General features: G+C 36.4%; 1 protein-coding gene and 1 long non-coding RNA gene across 3 annotated transcripts in view; both read right to left on the reverse strand.

Annotated features, from left to right (window-relative positions):
- LOC106881389 (vesicular inhibitory amino acid transporter) overlaps window positions 1-10,994 on the reverse strand; it is a 45,775-nt gene extending 34,781 nt beyond the window's left edge. For both annotated transcript variants that reach the window (XM_014931765.2, XM_014931763.2), the window contains exon 1: window positions 10,527-10,994. In XM_014931765.2, the coding sequence (XP_014787251.1) occupies window positions 10,527-10,847 (321 nt within the window). In that variant the 5' untranslated portion in view covers window positions 10,848-10,994. The remainder of the gene's footprint in view (window positions 1-10,526) is intronic.
- A 24-nt stretch (window positions 10,995-11,018) lies between these two features.
- The window catches only part of LOC128248872 (uncharacterized), a 39,505-nt gene continuing 37,247 nt past the window's right edge, over window positions 11,019-13,276 (reverse strand). The window contains exon 3 of the long non-coding RNA XR_008265001.1: window positions 11,019-11,143. This is a non-coding gene — a long non-coding RNA (uncharacterized LOC128248872). The remainder of the gene's footprint in view (window positions 11,144-13,276) is intronic.

Raw genomic sequence — 13,276 nt, forward strand, 5'->3', positions numbered from 1 at the left:
TATATATAACTATCTTTTCTAGCAGTAATTAAAAATAGACCAAGATGACTTGGCTCATTTCAAATTCAAGATCAGCGCTCTCATTGATCGCTAATAGTAGTAAATACTTTTGATATTTGCTGACCGCAAGGGGGTGAGGCCGCTTTTGTCTCCTTATCGCACAGGAATGCCCGTTGCTGATCTCTTCACCATCTGCCGAATCTATTTACAGACCCGTGAAATTTAATCTCTGTTCACCAAGCTGTCTATCTTGCTCTTATTATTCCCTTAAACACTCACATATTTATGATCATCTCAAGTACAAGACAAAAGTTGAAACTAAACAACATTCAAAAATACCTTTTAATAATAGATGGATATAATAATAATGATGGTAATAATAATAATAATAATTTAGCCAAAACTCATGTCGGATCAGAGGAAATATTAACAATGACAAATAGTCGTAAAAAATGAAAATAATAATAGTGATGATAATAATAATAATGAAAGGAAGCGGTTGGAGTCTCCCTATGCTCTGACTGATGATAATCTAGTGATGGTGTCACACGAGAAACACTGGTAATTGCGCAACCTGATAATCGCTGCCTCATATGAGTGACAATAAAAAAACAAAATATTGTGAATAACGGCGGTAATGAAAATGAAGCCTTTGATGGTGAAAGTGTTACACTCTGCAGGCTCAGAGATACTGGTCCGACTCCGGCCTGTCGTTATCCAGCAAGGAACCAGCAGACACGGCGTAGATGGAACAAACAAATCAATGCTGTGGTCATGGAGTGTTACTACCCGAGCAGTCCCGTAGACGAAAATCGTGTTCATCTTAGGGCATACCGACAATGTATGTATGATCAATGGAGAGAAAGAGGATTGTTTCAACTCACAGATCAGAGATTATGTGATCAAGCTAGAGCAATAAGAAAGTCGTTGGTTCACAGAAGTAGAGCTCGAAGCTAGCAAAAGACGGGTATTGGAAAACAGCAGCAGAGGAAACGATGGGAAATACAGTTCTTTCTGATAAAAGTAATCTCTTAGCAGAAAACAGAGGTGAAATCTCTAATAAAACACAGGAAAGGAACAGTGATAGCTTGCTCGATGAGAGAGACAATAAAACTACGCCTCACGTGATTTTCAACGAGTTTTAACATCCAGTTTTTTAGTTGTTGTTGAAGTTGTTGTTGTTATTATTATTATTATTATTATTATTATTATTATTATTATTATTATTATTATTATTATTATTATTATTATTGTTCAGTAGTTTTATTTTTATAACGTGCTTTCACTTCACAACCGAGCGCAGCTCTGTGTGCCTTGGGCATGTGCTGTGGTTTGCTGTGGTGCTCTTATGGTTACTGTATTGAAAGTGTTTTGCGTAGGATGTGTGCAGTGCCCAGTAGTGCAATTTTTTGTATGTTATATATATTTGTAAGTCCTGGTATTTTTGTTATGTATTTGTCTGAATATCCTTTTATCATACCTAAGGCGCCTACTATGATAGGTATTGTTTCTGTTTTTAGATTCCATATTCGAGTTACCTCTATTTCCAGGTCTTTGTATTTTGAAAGTTTCTCCATTTCTTTTAGGGAAACGTCATCTGCTGGTATTGATACATCAATTAGAAAGCATTTTTTCCTTTATTATTATTATTATTATGATTATTATTATTATTATTATTATCATTATTATATTATTATTCACTGCTGAATTTTCAAGTCACTCTTCGTAGTAAAGGATTTTTAAAAGATGGAATAGTTTTTATAAAAACTGCTCGCAAAGTCTATCCGTATACAGACAACATAGGAAAAAATTCTTTAAGTTGCTTGCATACAAAGAAATTGGTTTCAAAACCTTCGAGCCACACCCTCTCAAAAGAAAACTAAAAATGAATAACGCACTTCACAAACAACAAATAAATAAAAAAAAAGAATTGTAATTTAATTGTGCAACAAAATATTAATGTTGAACATGAATAAAAAGAAAATATTTTAACAACCACTTTGAATACCTGAGTGAAAATGCTGTCAACAACAACAACAACAACAACAACAACAACAACAACAACAACAACAACAACAACAACAACAACAACAGCAGCAGCAGCAGCACCGTCACATACACACGTTCTTTATCAAACGAAAAATATTTCCGTTCTTTCACAATGCAACAACACTTTTGCTGCTATTTTAAACAATTCCCGATGTCCAAATATGAAAGAAGCAGTAAGAGCTAGACATGTTTCACGAAACGGCTTCTCTCTGCTGGCCACTATATATAGAATCAAATAAAAGAATAAAAATATCTATAACTGTCTTCCAAAAAAAAAAAAAAGAAAAAAAAGAATGAAGAAGGATTTCAGCCATCAGCAAATCCTTAAAAGAACAGCTGGAAGAAGCTTCGTTATACGATGTGTGGTGCAAACCATCTCTCTAGAGAAGGGAAGAATGTATGAACCCGTTTGCATAATTTTTGATATTGAAAGCACAGCCCAAATATAGGCTAAAGGGGTTAAGGTACATATCCACACCTACAGGTATGCTCCAATATTTAGGCCAAAGAGATACAGGCGGGGTGGTGTCAGTCAAGGGTACCGGCAACGGTTGTGACTTCTGGTTTGTTGAATATCAGAGGATTGGAAGGTGATCAAAGTGTGTGACAAAGGACGATGTGTGATTAGGAGGGGGTCAGAAAGGATTTATAAGAACTAATGACCTCTTCGAAAGCAATAGGGCCATTCTGGAACAATGCCTTATTGCAAGAGCAGAACCTTTGAGAGCCGCTGTAGACGGCAAAAAGGTTTAGTTGTTAACCTGTAGAAGCAAGTGACATCTGGAGGTAATTTGCCCTGAAGAACTAGAGAAGGTAAAAAAGAAAGGTAAATTGTAAAGAGCAATAATAACAACGCCAACTACATCAGGTCCAATCTCTAAGTCACCTTCTGCCTCATCAGCAGCACAATCAACATGAACAGCAACAACGGTGTATCGTTCTGCTATAACCACACTCACCACTACATTAATGATTTTCGATGAAGTAAGGGATAACAATATTACAAACATTGACAACACTGTCACTGCCATAATCACAACAGCCATCGCTAAATATAGCACTAAATACAGTTCAGTTCGGAAAGACGGTGAATCCTTTATGAGGGCGAGGAAAATTGTATAATAAAACAGCTAATGCGCATTTTTGTTAGTATCAAGGAAAGTATTAATGTTTACAAATGCACTGTAAGTTGCAGAAACATCAACACCAAGACTGGTTCTATTGTAAACTTGACGCATTGACAGGATGGAAATACTCGAGAAGCATATAAAATCACAAAACTTTTGCGTTTCGTGGCAATCGTTTTGGAACAATAGATGTAAGATTTACTCCCGAAGAAGAGACGAGCACCCACTCTCTCACCTTTTTAAAATATGAACAATGTTTCTTAATTTCTTCCCATACAGAGAGAAGACTGGCAGAGGTGACAGTGAAAGATGTTCTGCCAGAAAGAGACGTATGGTGGCTGATAGTGACACAGTAGGTGATGATGAAGAGATCATCCAACACACAGAAAAAGCTTCATCAGAAGCGCGGGTGCTCAGGAATTGGTATGGAAATGACCATACAAAATAATCTGGAAACAACGCGATAATCCTGGGTATTATACGCAGCTATCGGCAGTGGTTGACAGTAAAAACCCTATGCGGTCTGGATATTCATCCGGGGGCTTTCTGCTACACACAAAAAAAAAAAAAAAAAAAAAAAAAAAATCAGGCAACAGACCCGCACTGCTCCCGACAGCTCACGAAGAACAACAACGCTAACAATATGAACAACAGCAAAATGACCACAACTTCAGTAGCAGCAACAAAGCAAAACGATCAACAATTGCAGCCACAAAAATCGAATCAACAGCTTCAGAAGCAGCAGTAACTACAAAAAACGTTACAACAGCAACACATCCAACAACAACAGGTATCCCCAAAATAACAACAGACCCTGATTTCAAACCAACCCCAAAAGGAAACTTCCCAGCAATACCTTCATCATCCATCACAGAAAAACGGTAGTGCGCAGGCACAAATAGTTATAGACTCATCTTTCCCTCAAAAACGACAGTGTTTTCTTCATCAGAAATATTACCAAGTGACAAAGCCGAGGTGAGAAACCAAACAAATGCGTCAATCTATACGAACTTCAATTCGGAAGGGCCGTGTCGGCGCATGCAGTTGACGTCACCATTGTGGTGATGGTCACACTGAAGTGGAAACGGTCGACACTGTTCTCAAGAAATACGATAGAGTAGCAGGGGCTATGATCAGTTCAGACAAGTCAGAGGATTTGGAGATCGGCACCTGGAAAAGTAGGTCCGTGTCGGCGGACAACATTATTGGGCACAAGGCTAACGGGCCAGTAAAACTGCCTGGGGTTTGATTTCAGATCTCGACATCCAAGACAAGCCAGAATTTGGACGAGGTATGATGCAGTATAGTCTCTTCCAAAAATTTGTTGAGAAAACGCTTTTTATGAGATTCGGCGAGAGATGGCAGATTTCTTCGTTGCTTCCATTATTATATTATTTACCTGCCTCACTGCTGTGCTTTGGAGCCACTGATATTCAACTTTTGTAGGAGGGGCCTTTTCGATCGGTCATGCAGTCCCTCTATTGTCAGCATCCTCTGCATGGTGGGTTCCGTATACACAGTGGCTGCGTTACCTACATACATTCTTAGACGGTGGATAAGTGTGGTTACCGTTTTTGAGGCACATGTTTCTGCTTTGCCTCTCTGATAGAGCTACAGTCCTAGCTGAAGCAAAGTCCGAGAGTGAATGCTAGCGATTCAATAGCGATAAGCAAGAGCACCGGTGGTAACATTGATCTTATGCCCAAAGTCACTGAATACATACATAAACATCAGTACGAAGGGTATCAGTTGAACATCCTCTTAAAAACTTTTGTCAAGTGGAAACAGATTCATAACAGTCTGGATATCGTTGTTTGGGACAGATAAGGAAAATAATGTTTGTTAGTTGCCCTATTGATGTGAATGTCTATCTGAAAATCAAAGAGAAAGAGGGTAACTACGGACAACTGCTTCGAACTTCAACTTCTATACACAAATTATAAATTCGCATTAATTGGTTTTGTTAGTAAATGCCTAAGGAGGAGTTTTTAGAAAAAGAAATCAACCAGCTAACACACATATTACTAATAAAATCTGTAAGTGGAAGAGTAAAACATACATGACTTTTCTCAAGGGCAAAATGTGACATTATTTTTTATATTTACGTTCTAAAGATGGAGCTTTGTATCTTTGTAGGAAAGCAGCTACTTACTTACAGAAGACTTCAAATAATTAAAAGTAGAATAGAACATAATACATACATACATATTACAAGTTCAGGTTTATACCTGTAGTTATTGGGGCCCTGAGATATGCAACACACTGCCTAAATACCAATCTTGAGAAATTAGGCTTCTCAAAACCAGAAATGAGAAAGCTAATTCGATGTCTACAGATCCAATCCATCACTGGAACTGTAAAAATCTGTAAAACTTTCCAGAAGTTTATCATTTAAATATATATGAGCATGTCTAGATATGTAACTATATGTATGAGAATACATACATAAACATACAAATCTGCACATACATACATACATACATACATACATACATACATACATACATACATACATACATACATACAAACAAGCAAAAATACCCTGTTGTTGATGTTGAAATCCCAATGAAAGAACCTTGGATCTAGATTAGAAATCGGTTCTTTCTCTATTGGCAAGAAATCTTGAAATAAACTGAATAATGACATACACACCTATCTACCTACCTACCTACCTACCTACCTACCTACCTGCATATGTATATAGTATGAGTTAAGCTGCATGACATATAACCAGTTTTAAGAGCTCTATGAGTCTTTATATTCTGAAAGAGAAGGCTGTGAAGAGAATTCGTGTTATTAAGTCCAAATGTCTCGCTTCTGGTCTCCATAGTTACAAAGATTGCTGAGAATACATAAGAAAAAAAAAAAAAAAGAAAACAACACTGAAATTATTTACTTATACCATACTTACACATGTTTCAGCGAATATTTCAAAGCCAACTTACATAGGTTTGGCTCGATGTAAATATTACAAATTCATATCTTTAAAGTTAATTTCAGAATTGAAGTGTTTATTGCTTGTTTTTGAATATATATAAACAGCAAAACAATTGGAAAATGTACCTTTAGAAGGCAATACATTGCTAACTATTCTTTCCAAGATGGCAAATAACATTTTCAGAAAATGGACTGTAAAGACTTTTATAGCAGTGAAGAGTGTAACTGGTTGTTGTTGATTTATATATATATGATAATGACAAATATATACATTTACAAAGACTTACTGACCCAAATTTCGGCTTTTACACATACGCGCATTCAGACATGTATACATGTTTACACTAACTCACAGCTACAAGTATATAAGTATATACATACAGAAATAAAATTATAAATAGAGAAATATACTTTGATAAAATTTATTTTACCCTTGGATATTCATATTTAACAACAAGATAAATTAGTTACATGTCTGCATTAATATATATATATAATTTAAAAATTAATACAGACAATAAGCTTGCTCGGCAGGTTAAAAGAATTCCATGTTTATATCTCAAGATAACACTTCAAAACGCAGAGAGTCAATTTTCGAAGCATGAAGATATGGAAGACAATAAGAATAAAAATAGGATTAATAAAACGGTTTTCTATAGAAGGGAGCGGAAATTTAGTAAGATATTAAAAAGTAAATAAGAGATGATTTTGGTATAAGAGAAGGTTAAATATAAAAGAATGAATTAAAAACTCATATATTTAACATTAACAATCTAGAAAATAAAGAATAGTAGAGACAGAGAAAAAACAACAAAATGAAACTAAGTAAAAGTTCTTAGTGATTACATTTAAGAAATATAAGAATTGATGTCAACAAAAAAATATGAATAACATGGAATTAAAAATTAGAAGACATTTTGAGTTAAGAGAGTTCCCCGTGTTTGTAAACATGTGGTTGAGTTAGTGTGTTGGTTCAACTGTCGATGCGTACACTCAGGTGTGTGAATCTATTCACAAAAGAATCTCAGATGGAGAATTTTTGCAATGTCTCACAAATCTTCATTGTGCTACGAATAGAGTGGATTTCGAAAATCTGCGTCAGTTTCTTTCGCTCTTTCAAGGTTCTTGTGCAAATTTGTCGGTACATAACCTAATGCATCTATGATGAGAATTCATAGTCAGGGTACAAGATCTGTAAATTCTGCATTAATTTGCCATAAATATTCTCTTTTTTCTGGACTTTTGATTGTACATTCCCATCCACCGGGCAGCTGACATCCAGAGAAGTGCATGACCTTTGTTCCCTATTTCACAGAGCAATATCAGATCTGTTATGTTTGCACCGAATCGATGTTCTTATTGGGTTTCTCCTCTGATATTCCTGGTTTTTAAAGGTATCAATACTTACTGGTTCTGATATGTCTTTGATGCCAGAGCAGTCCTCTCTACGGATAGCAATGTAAATAGTCTTTGCAACTATATCATGTCTCAGGGGCAGGTAAGTATGTTGTAGACATTTGGGGGCAGATGCTGATGATGCAGGTGATACCTTCCACACTGGTATAGCAGAGTCGACATTTTTTTTTATCACAACGTGGTTTGGTGGTACCTTTGACCCACACGTTTATCAGGTATTTTATTTAGTAGCTATTTCCTGTTCTTGGATAGTGAAAGCATATCCCTCTAGGTGCGATATAACGTATCTATCGCATGTCCAGGAGAGGCTACTCATCCTGTCAATGATGCTGTTTCCCTCTAGCTTACGGGATATGCATCCATGCATTGGTTTTTATTGGTATGATGCTTGCTTCTCCTCCAAACCTCTGTTTAGGTGGACCAGTTCAGTTTCCTTTGGGTCGCACGAAACAGTTGTAGTCTCAGAGTACCTGCACAATTGTACTCCAACTCTGAAGGTGCTGTTGTTCTCGCTATTGAGTATGCAGGGAATATACTTATTTCTTTACCGCTCAGCTGATAGTCTGAGTGATACAATACGACATTCAAAGTCTGTTTCAACTGATCTCATGCCTCTACGGCCACCACCTTGTCTCACATAAATCCTATCGGAGTCACTGTTAATTTAGAAATTGCCAGTGGTGGTCAGTTCCTTTCTGGTTTTGATGTCCAAGCTACGTATTTCATCGAGTGTCCATTCCAATATCCCAAATGTTAGTACTAGCACTGGTACTGAAAAGCATTGTAAAATATGGTCTTATTAAATGCAGACAACTCTGAGTTTCACATTATCTGAAGTCTGCAGAAGTACTCTTTTATTATTTTAGCTTTAGTCAGCATCAATGTACGCAACATTCTCATCAGTTCCGAGATATTTGTAGTTTTCATCATTTGAGAGAGGGGAGATTGACAAGCCGTTGATGAACATGTTCTCTGCCTGGTAGACAATTTTTCCTCGGTTACCTATCATGTATGAGCGTTTATCTTGCCCAAACTTTATTGCTATATCTCGTGAGAAAGTTGTGACTAGTTCTAATTGTCTCTTGATGTTGGTTATATTACCAACATATAACTTTGTATCATCAACAAAATATGTTTAAGGTGACATTAATTTTATTCTTCTCTGCATATCTCAGCATGCAGCCTTGGCATTTCGTTAACAGGGCTGAGAAGGGATTCACTGCCAGTACAAACAGCATTACAAATAAACTATCACACTGGAATATGTCTGTTGCTAGCTTAATTCTGTTTGTAACAATAGGTGTTATTTTAGTAGTTGTCAAGGATAACTGTATGGACCATGTTGCAGTCAGTCTTTCAACGGCATTTACAGTAGCAGCTGGTACTCTGGCAAAGTGTAGTGATTCTGTCACCCATGAGTAAGGTACAGAGTCGAACTCCTTCTTGTAGTCTAACCATACCGTTAAGAGATTACAGTCATGCTGCTTCGACAGGACAGCTTTGCTGAAGACGAGTTGTTCAGCACAGTTCCGGATGCTTTTTTACTTCATGCCTGTTCATCGGTTATCACATCATTTGTTTGGCATGTATGTATGTATGTATGTATGTATGTATGTCATTATTCATTTTTTATCAAGATTTCTTGCCAATAGAAACAGAGCCGGTTTCTAATCTATATTCAAGGCACCTTCATTCGAATTTCAACAACGTCAATAGGGTATTTTTGTATGTATATGTGAAGATCTGTATGTTTTGTTTCATGTATGTATTCTCATGCATATAATTGCATGACTAGATATGCTCATATATACTTAAATGATAAACTTCTGGAAAGTTTTACAGATTTTTACAGTACCATTGATGGCTTGGATCTGTAGTCTTCGAATCAGCTTTCTCCTTTCTGGTTGCATGTATGTATGTATGTATGTATGTATGTATGTATGTATGTATGTCACCACTGGCATTTATATTCTGAGCCTCTGCAAAAGTATTTAATATCATTTTATATTGCTAAAATGATACTTATCTATTAAATTGATAAAGATTCCAAACATTTTCAAGCTTGAGAAGAATAGCTGTCGGTGTATTGCCTTCTTATTTAATGTAAACTTACTATTGTTTCTGATTATGTGTTTAAAGGTGAGCACGCAGACCCACTAATTCTGGACTGATGATGTGGCTTTGCAATCTTCTCTGAAACGTGTAAGTATGCTATTCCTAAATAATTGCAGAACGAACTCCCCTTCCATTATTGGTTGGCTGAAATACATAATTAAATAAACAAGAGAACTCAGAGAGCGCAACTCCCCGCCAAGGCAATCAGTTCGTGCCAGTCACGAGCTCAAACATCCCAGAAAGTTTCATCTGAATCCATCCAGCAGCTCTTGAGATATCTTGTCCACTGGCAAACAAACAAACAAACAAACAAACACGACTGAAAACAATACCCCTGCCTTCGCTAAGGCAGGGGTAATAAATGAATAAATAAATGAATAATACTCCATCAGTGAGACACAAATCACACGCACACACACACACACTCTCTCTCACACACGCACACACGCACACACACACACACACACACACACACACACACACACACACACACACAAACACACACACATTTATGGTTGTAATCTCAGTATTATTTCTGAGCGTAGTTTGAATCAGCTATTTCTCTTTCTCTTTCTCTTTCTCTCTCTCTCTCTTTCTTTTTCTCTCTCTTTCTCTTTCTCTCGATATATGTACATACATACATATATGTGTGTATTTCCTTGTTTGTCGGTGTGTGTGTTTGTGTGCATGTGTGTGTATGTGTGTGTACGCATGTGTGTGTGTTTGAAGTGGTGCTTGTGTTCTCAGGTGTCTTAATGAATGAAAAATAACTACAAGAACGACAAAGCACCTGTTATAATGCAATATAAAAGATTCATAAAATATTGGAATTGTAAAATATTTGGAGAAAGTAGAGAAAGTAGAAAAGTGTGATGCTCTTACCTGAATAGCATTTGTCACATTCCAACCAGCCTGCCAGGATGTGATTCGGTTTCTTTCTAATTTAGCATCCACTGCGTCCATAACAGGAGTTTGGTGCGGACTTCCTAAAGTCTGTTTACCATCTTTTACATCGGAGATCGATGCAGTACCATTGCTTTCCTCTGTGATGCTACCGAATTTTTTTTTATCGTCAAATATTTCTGTGAGCTCTTTCTCATTCTCAAACTGAGAATACTTGACAAAATGAACGGTTTCATCTGTTGAACTCTGTCGTATAAGCGACTTCAACTTTTCTATATAATATATGCTTTTCGCAGTCATTTTATAAATCTGGATTAGTTTGTTTTACCTAAGTCAATATATATATTTTCGTAGTACTCTTTCCTGTTTAAGAAAATTTCTTAGCTTCTCTCCTTCTCTCTCCCTACATATGCATACATATATGCATATACATATATGCATATATATATATATATATATATATATATATATATATATGTATGTATATATATATCACTTGGGTTCTATTTCTCTATCTCCCTGTTTCACTCCTCCTACACATGCGGCTGTATTATATGCCACTTTTTCATTCGGTTTTGCAACTTGATGTCATAAAACTGCAAAAGAAAAAAAAATTGTATAATTGTTTTGATAAGAAAATCAAAGTAAATAAAAATGCATACCTAATACAACAGAATTATCGCTTAAGTGTAGCAGATCTCAGTAAAAGCGAATTAAAAGAAGAAAATGCTACGAATAAAATCTAACGGAATAAGCACCAGCTATGCCAAAGCAAGAAACGAAGCTAACATCACAATTGAAGTACCACAAGTTTTATACTATATTTCGACACATAAAGATAGGCAGAAAAAAGACCAAACAAAATTTTTATTGGAACTGCATCTCTTATATATAGCCACTATTAACTACAAAATGTCACTTTTATTCAGCCAATGAATGGGCTTCTGCTTGGTCGCTAAATCTGTTAGAATAAGATGCATGGTCTCTCCAACATCCCATTCTACTATTTTAGAAAGGAAGTAGAAAGGGCACAATAAAGAATGGGGTTTAGGGTACACTATGTCTAAATTCAAAGCGGTATGTTCCAACGCATTGATTGTTAGATTATATGATCAGAACTGACCTGGAACAAATTTAATCATAGTTAAATACACCATTCCAGCCCATTACAGTTTCCATTAGCTGGATACTTGATACAACCACTTCGGTACTTCTGGTCCTTTCTTTTCATGATCTCCAAGATTGGTGTGGGGAATGAGAGAAGTTTCTCCGGACTGTTACCTGGCCCTAAAAGCAAAAGATGCAACTCAGGACATAAAAAAAAGCGAAATGGTGTTAAACCGTGCGGCAGATAACGCCAACCACCCCAAGCAGGAACGGCCCCTCCAATGGACTTCTACAAAAAATGTGTCTACAACGCAAAGTTATGGTAGGAAACACTTTCCCAATGTTCTGCGTAGTAGTATTGAAAACGGAACCAAGAAGTTGCCAAGTGAAGTGCTTAACCATCCAAGCAAGCCTACGCACCTTGAACGCTAAATACTGACAATATCTCATAAAAGGCACGTATCACCAATCTTAATACAATAAGATATGTTTTTAACATAGCCACGTGTCAGAAATTTTGGGAGAATTTTTATGTTTATACTTGACTGGTACTTTATTTTAACGACCTCGAGAGAGATGTGGAGGGGGAGGGGAGATAAGGGAGGGGAGATAAGGGAGGGGAGGGAGAGATGGTGGTGAGTGAAATGTGTAATTTAAAAAAAACCTTTTCCTCCGTTACTTAGCCCGTCTGTAACGCTTTCGCGTGATTAGTTGAAGAGAAAGGCGAAGAGCGAAAGTGAAAAGAGAGAGATAAAGAGGGTAAGGCGAAGAGTGAGAGAGAAAGAGAGAAAGAGAGAGAGAGAAAGAGAGAGAGAGAAAGACAGGGAAAGAGAGAGAGTGTGTTGTGTATTAAGTCTATAAAATTGTGCATAAAGTATATATAACGTGTGCATTAAGTAATCATCGTATTCCAATTTCCTTCACTTTTCAGTGATTAGCAGATGAATGACTATCTTTTGATACAGACACAACACAGGCTATGCTTTCAGGTCTTTTTTGGATAAAGTTTTCAGATAACCCAATAAGTTTACCATTAGCTCCGTGAAATATTTACGGGTCCCGCTAGCAGCATATAATACCAGAATACTTCCTTAAAATCTGATCATAATCGTACAAAAGTAAGCAAGACAAAAATAACCTGCAACACATGAATACCTTTTCAGATTAAAAAAAAAACTGAGTAGCACAGTTTTATTTAGCTTAATGAAAATATAACGCAAAACGAACTCTCATCAACGTAAAACATATGGACGGTTATACATTGAAGTGAACAACTTTTCAAGCAAATACTACGAGCAGACTTTCATTTCGAAAGTCTATTATCATTACAATTTGGATATTTAAAAAAATAAAATATAGATGTTTTGAAGTAATTATGAAAATACATCTTTATATTTATTGTTTACTAATCTAAAAAAAAAAAACCCCAAAAAAACCTGTAACCCGGGCAACGCCGGGTAGTTCAGCTAGTTATTTATGATATTATTCTACAAGTTAAGGCAGAGAGCTAGTAGAATCGTCAGTATACTGAGCAAAATGCTTAGCGGCATTTCGTCCACTTCTACGTTCTGAGTTCAAATTCCGCAGGGGTTGACTTTGCCCTTCATCTCTTCGGGGTGGAT

This window comes from Octopus bimaculoides, chromosome 10 (assembly GCF_001194135.2).
Source record: "Octopus bimaculoides isolate UCB-OBI-ISO-001 chromosome 10, ASM119413v2, whole genome shotgun sequence".
NCBI lineage: Eukaryota > Metazoa > Mollusca > Cephalopoda > Octopoda > Octopodidae > Octopus > Octopus bimaculoides.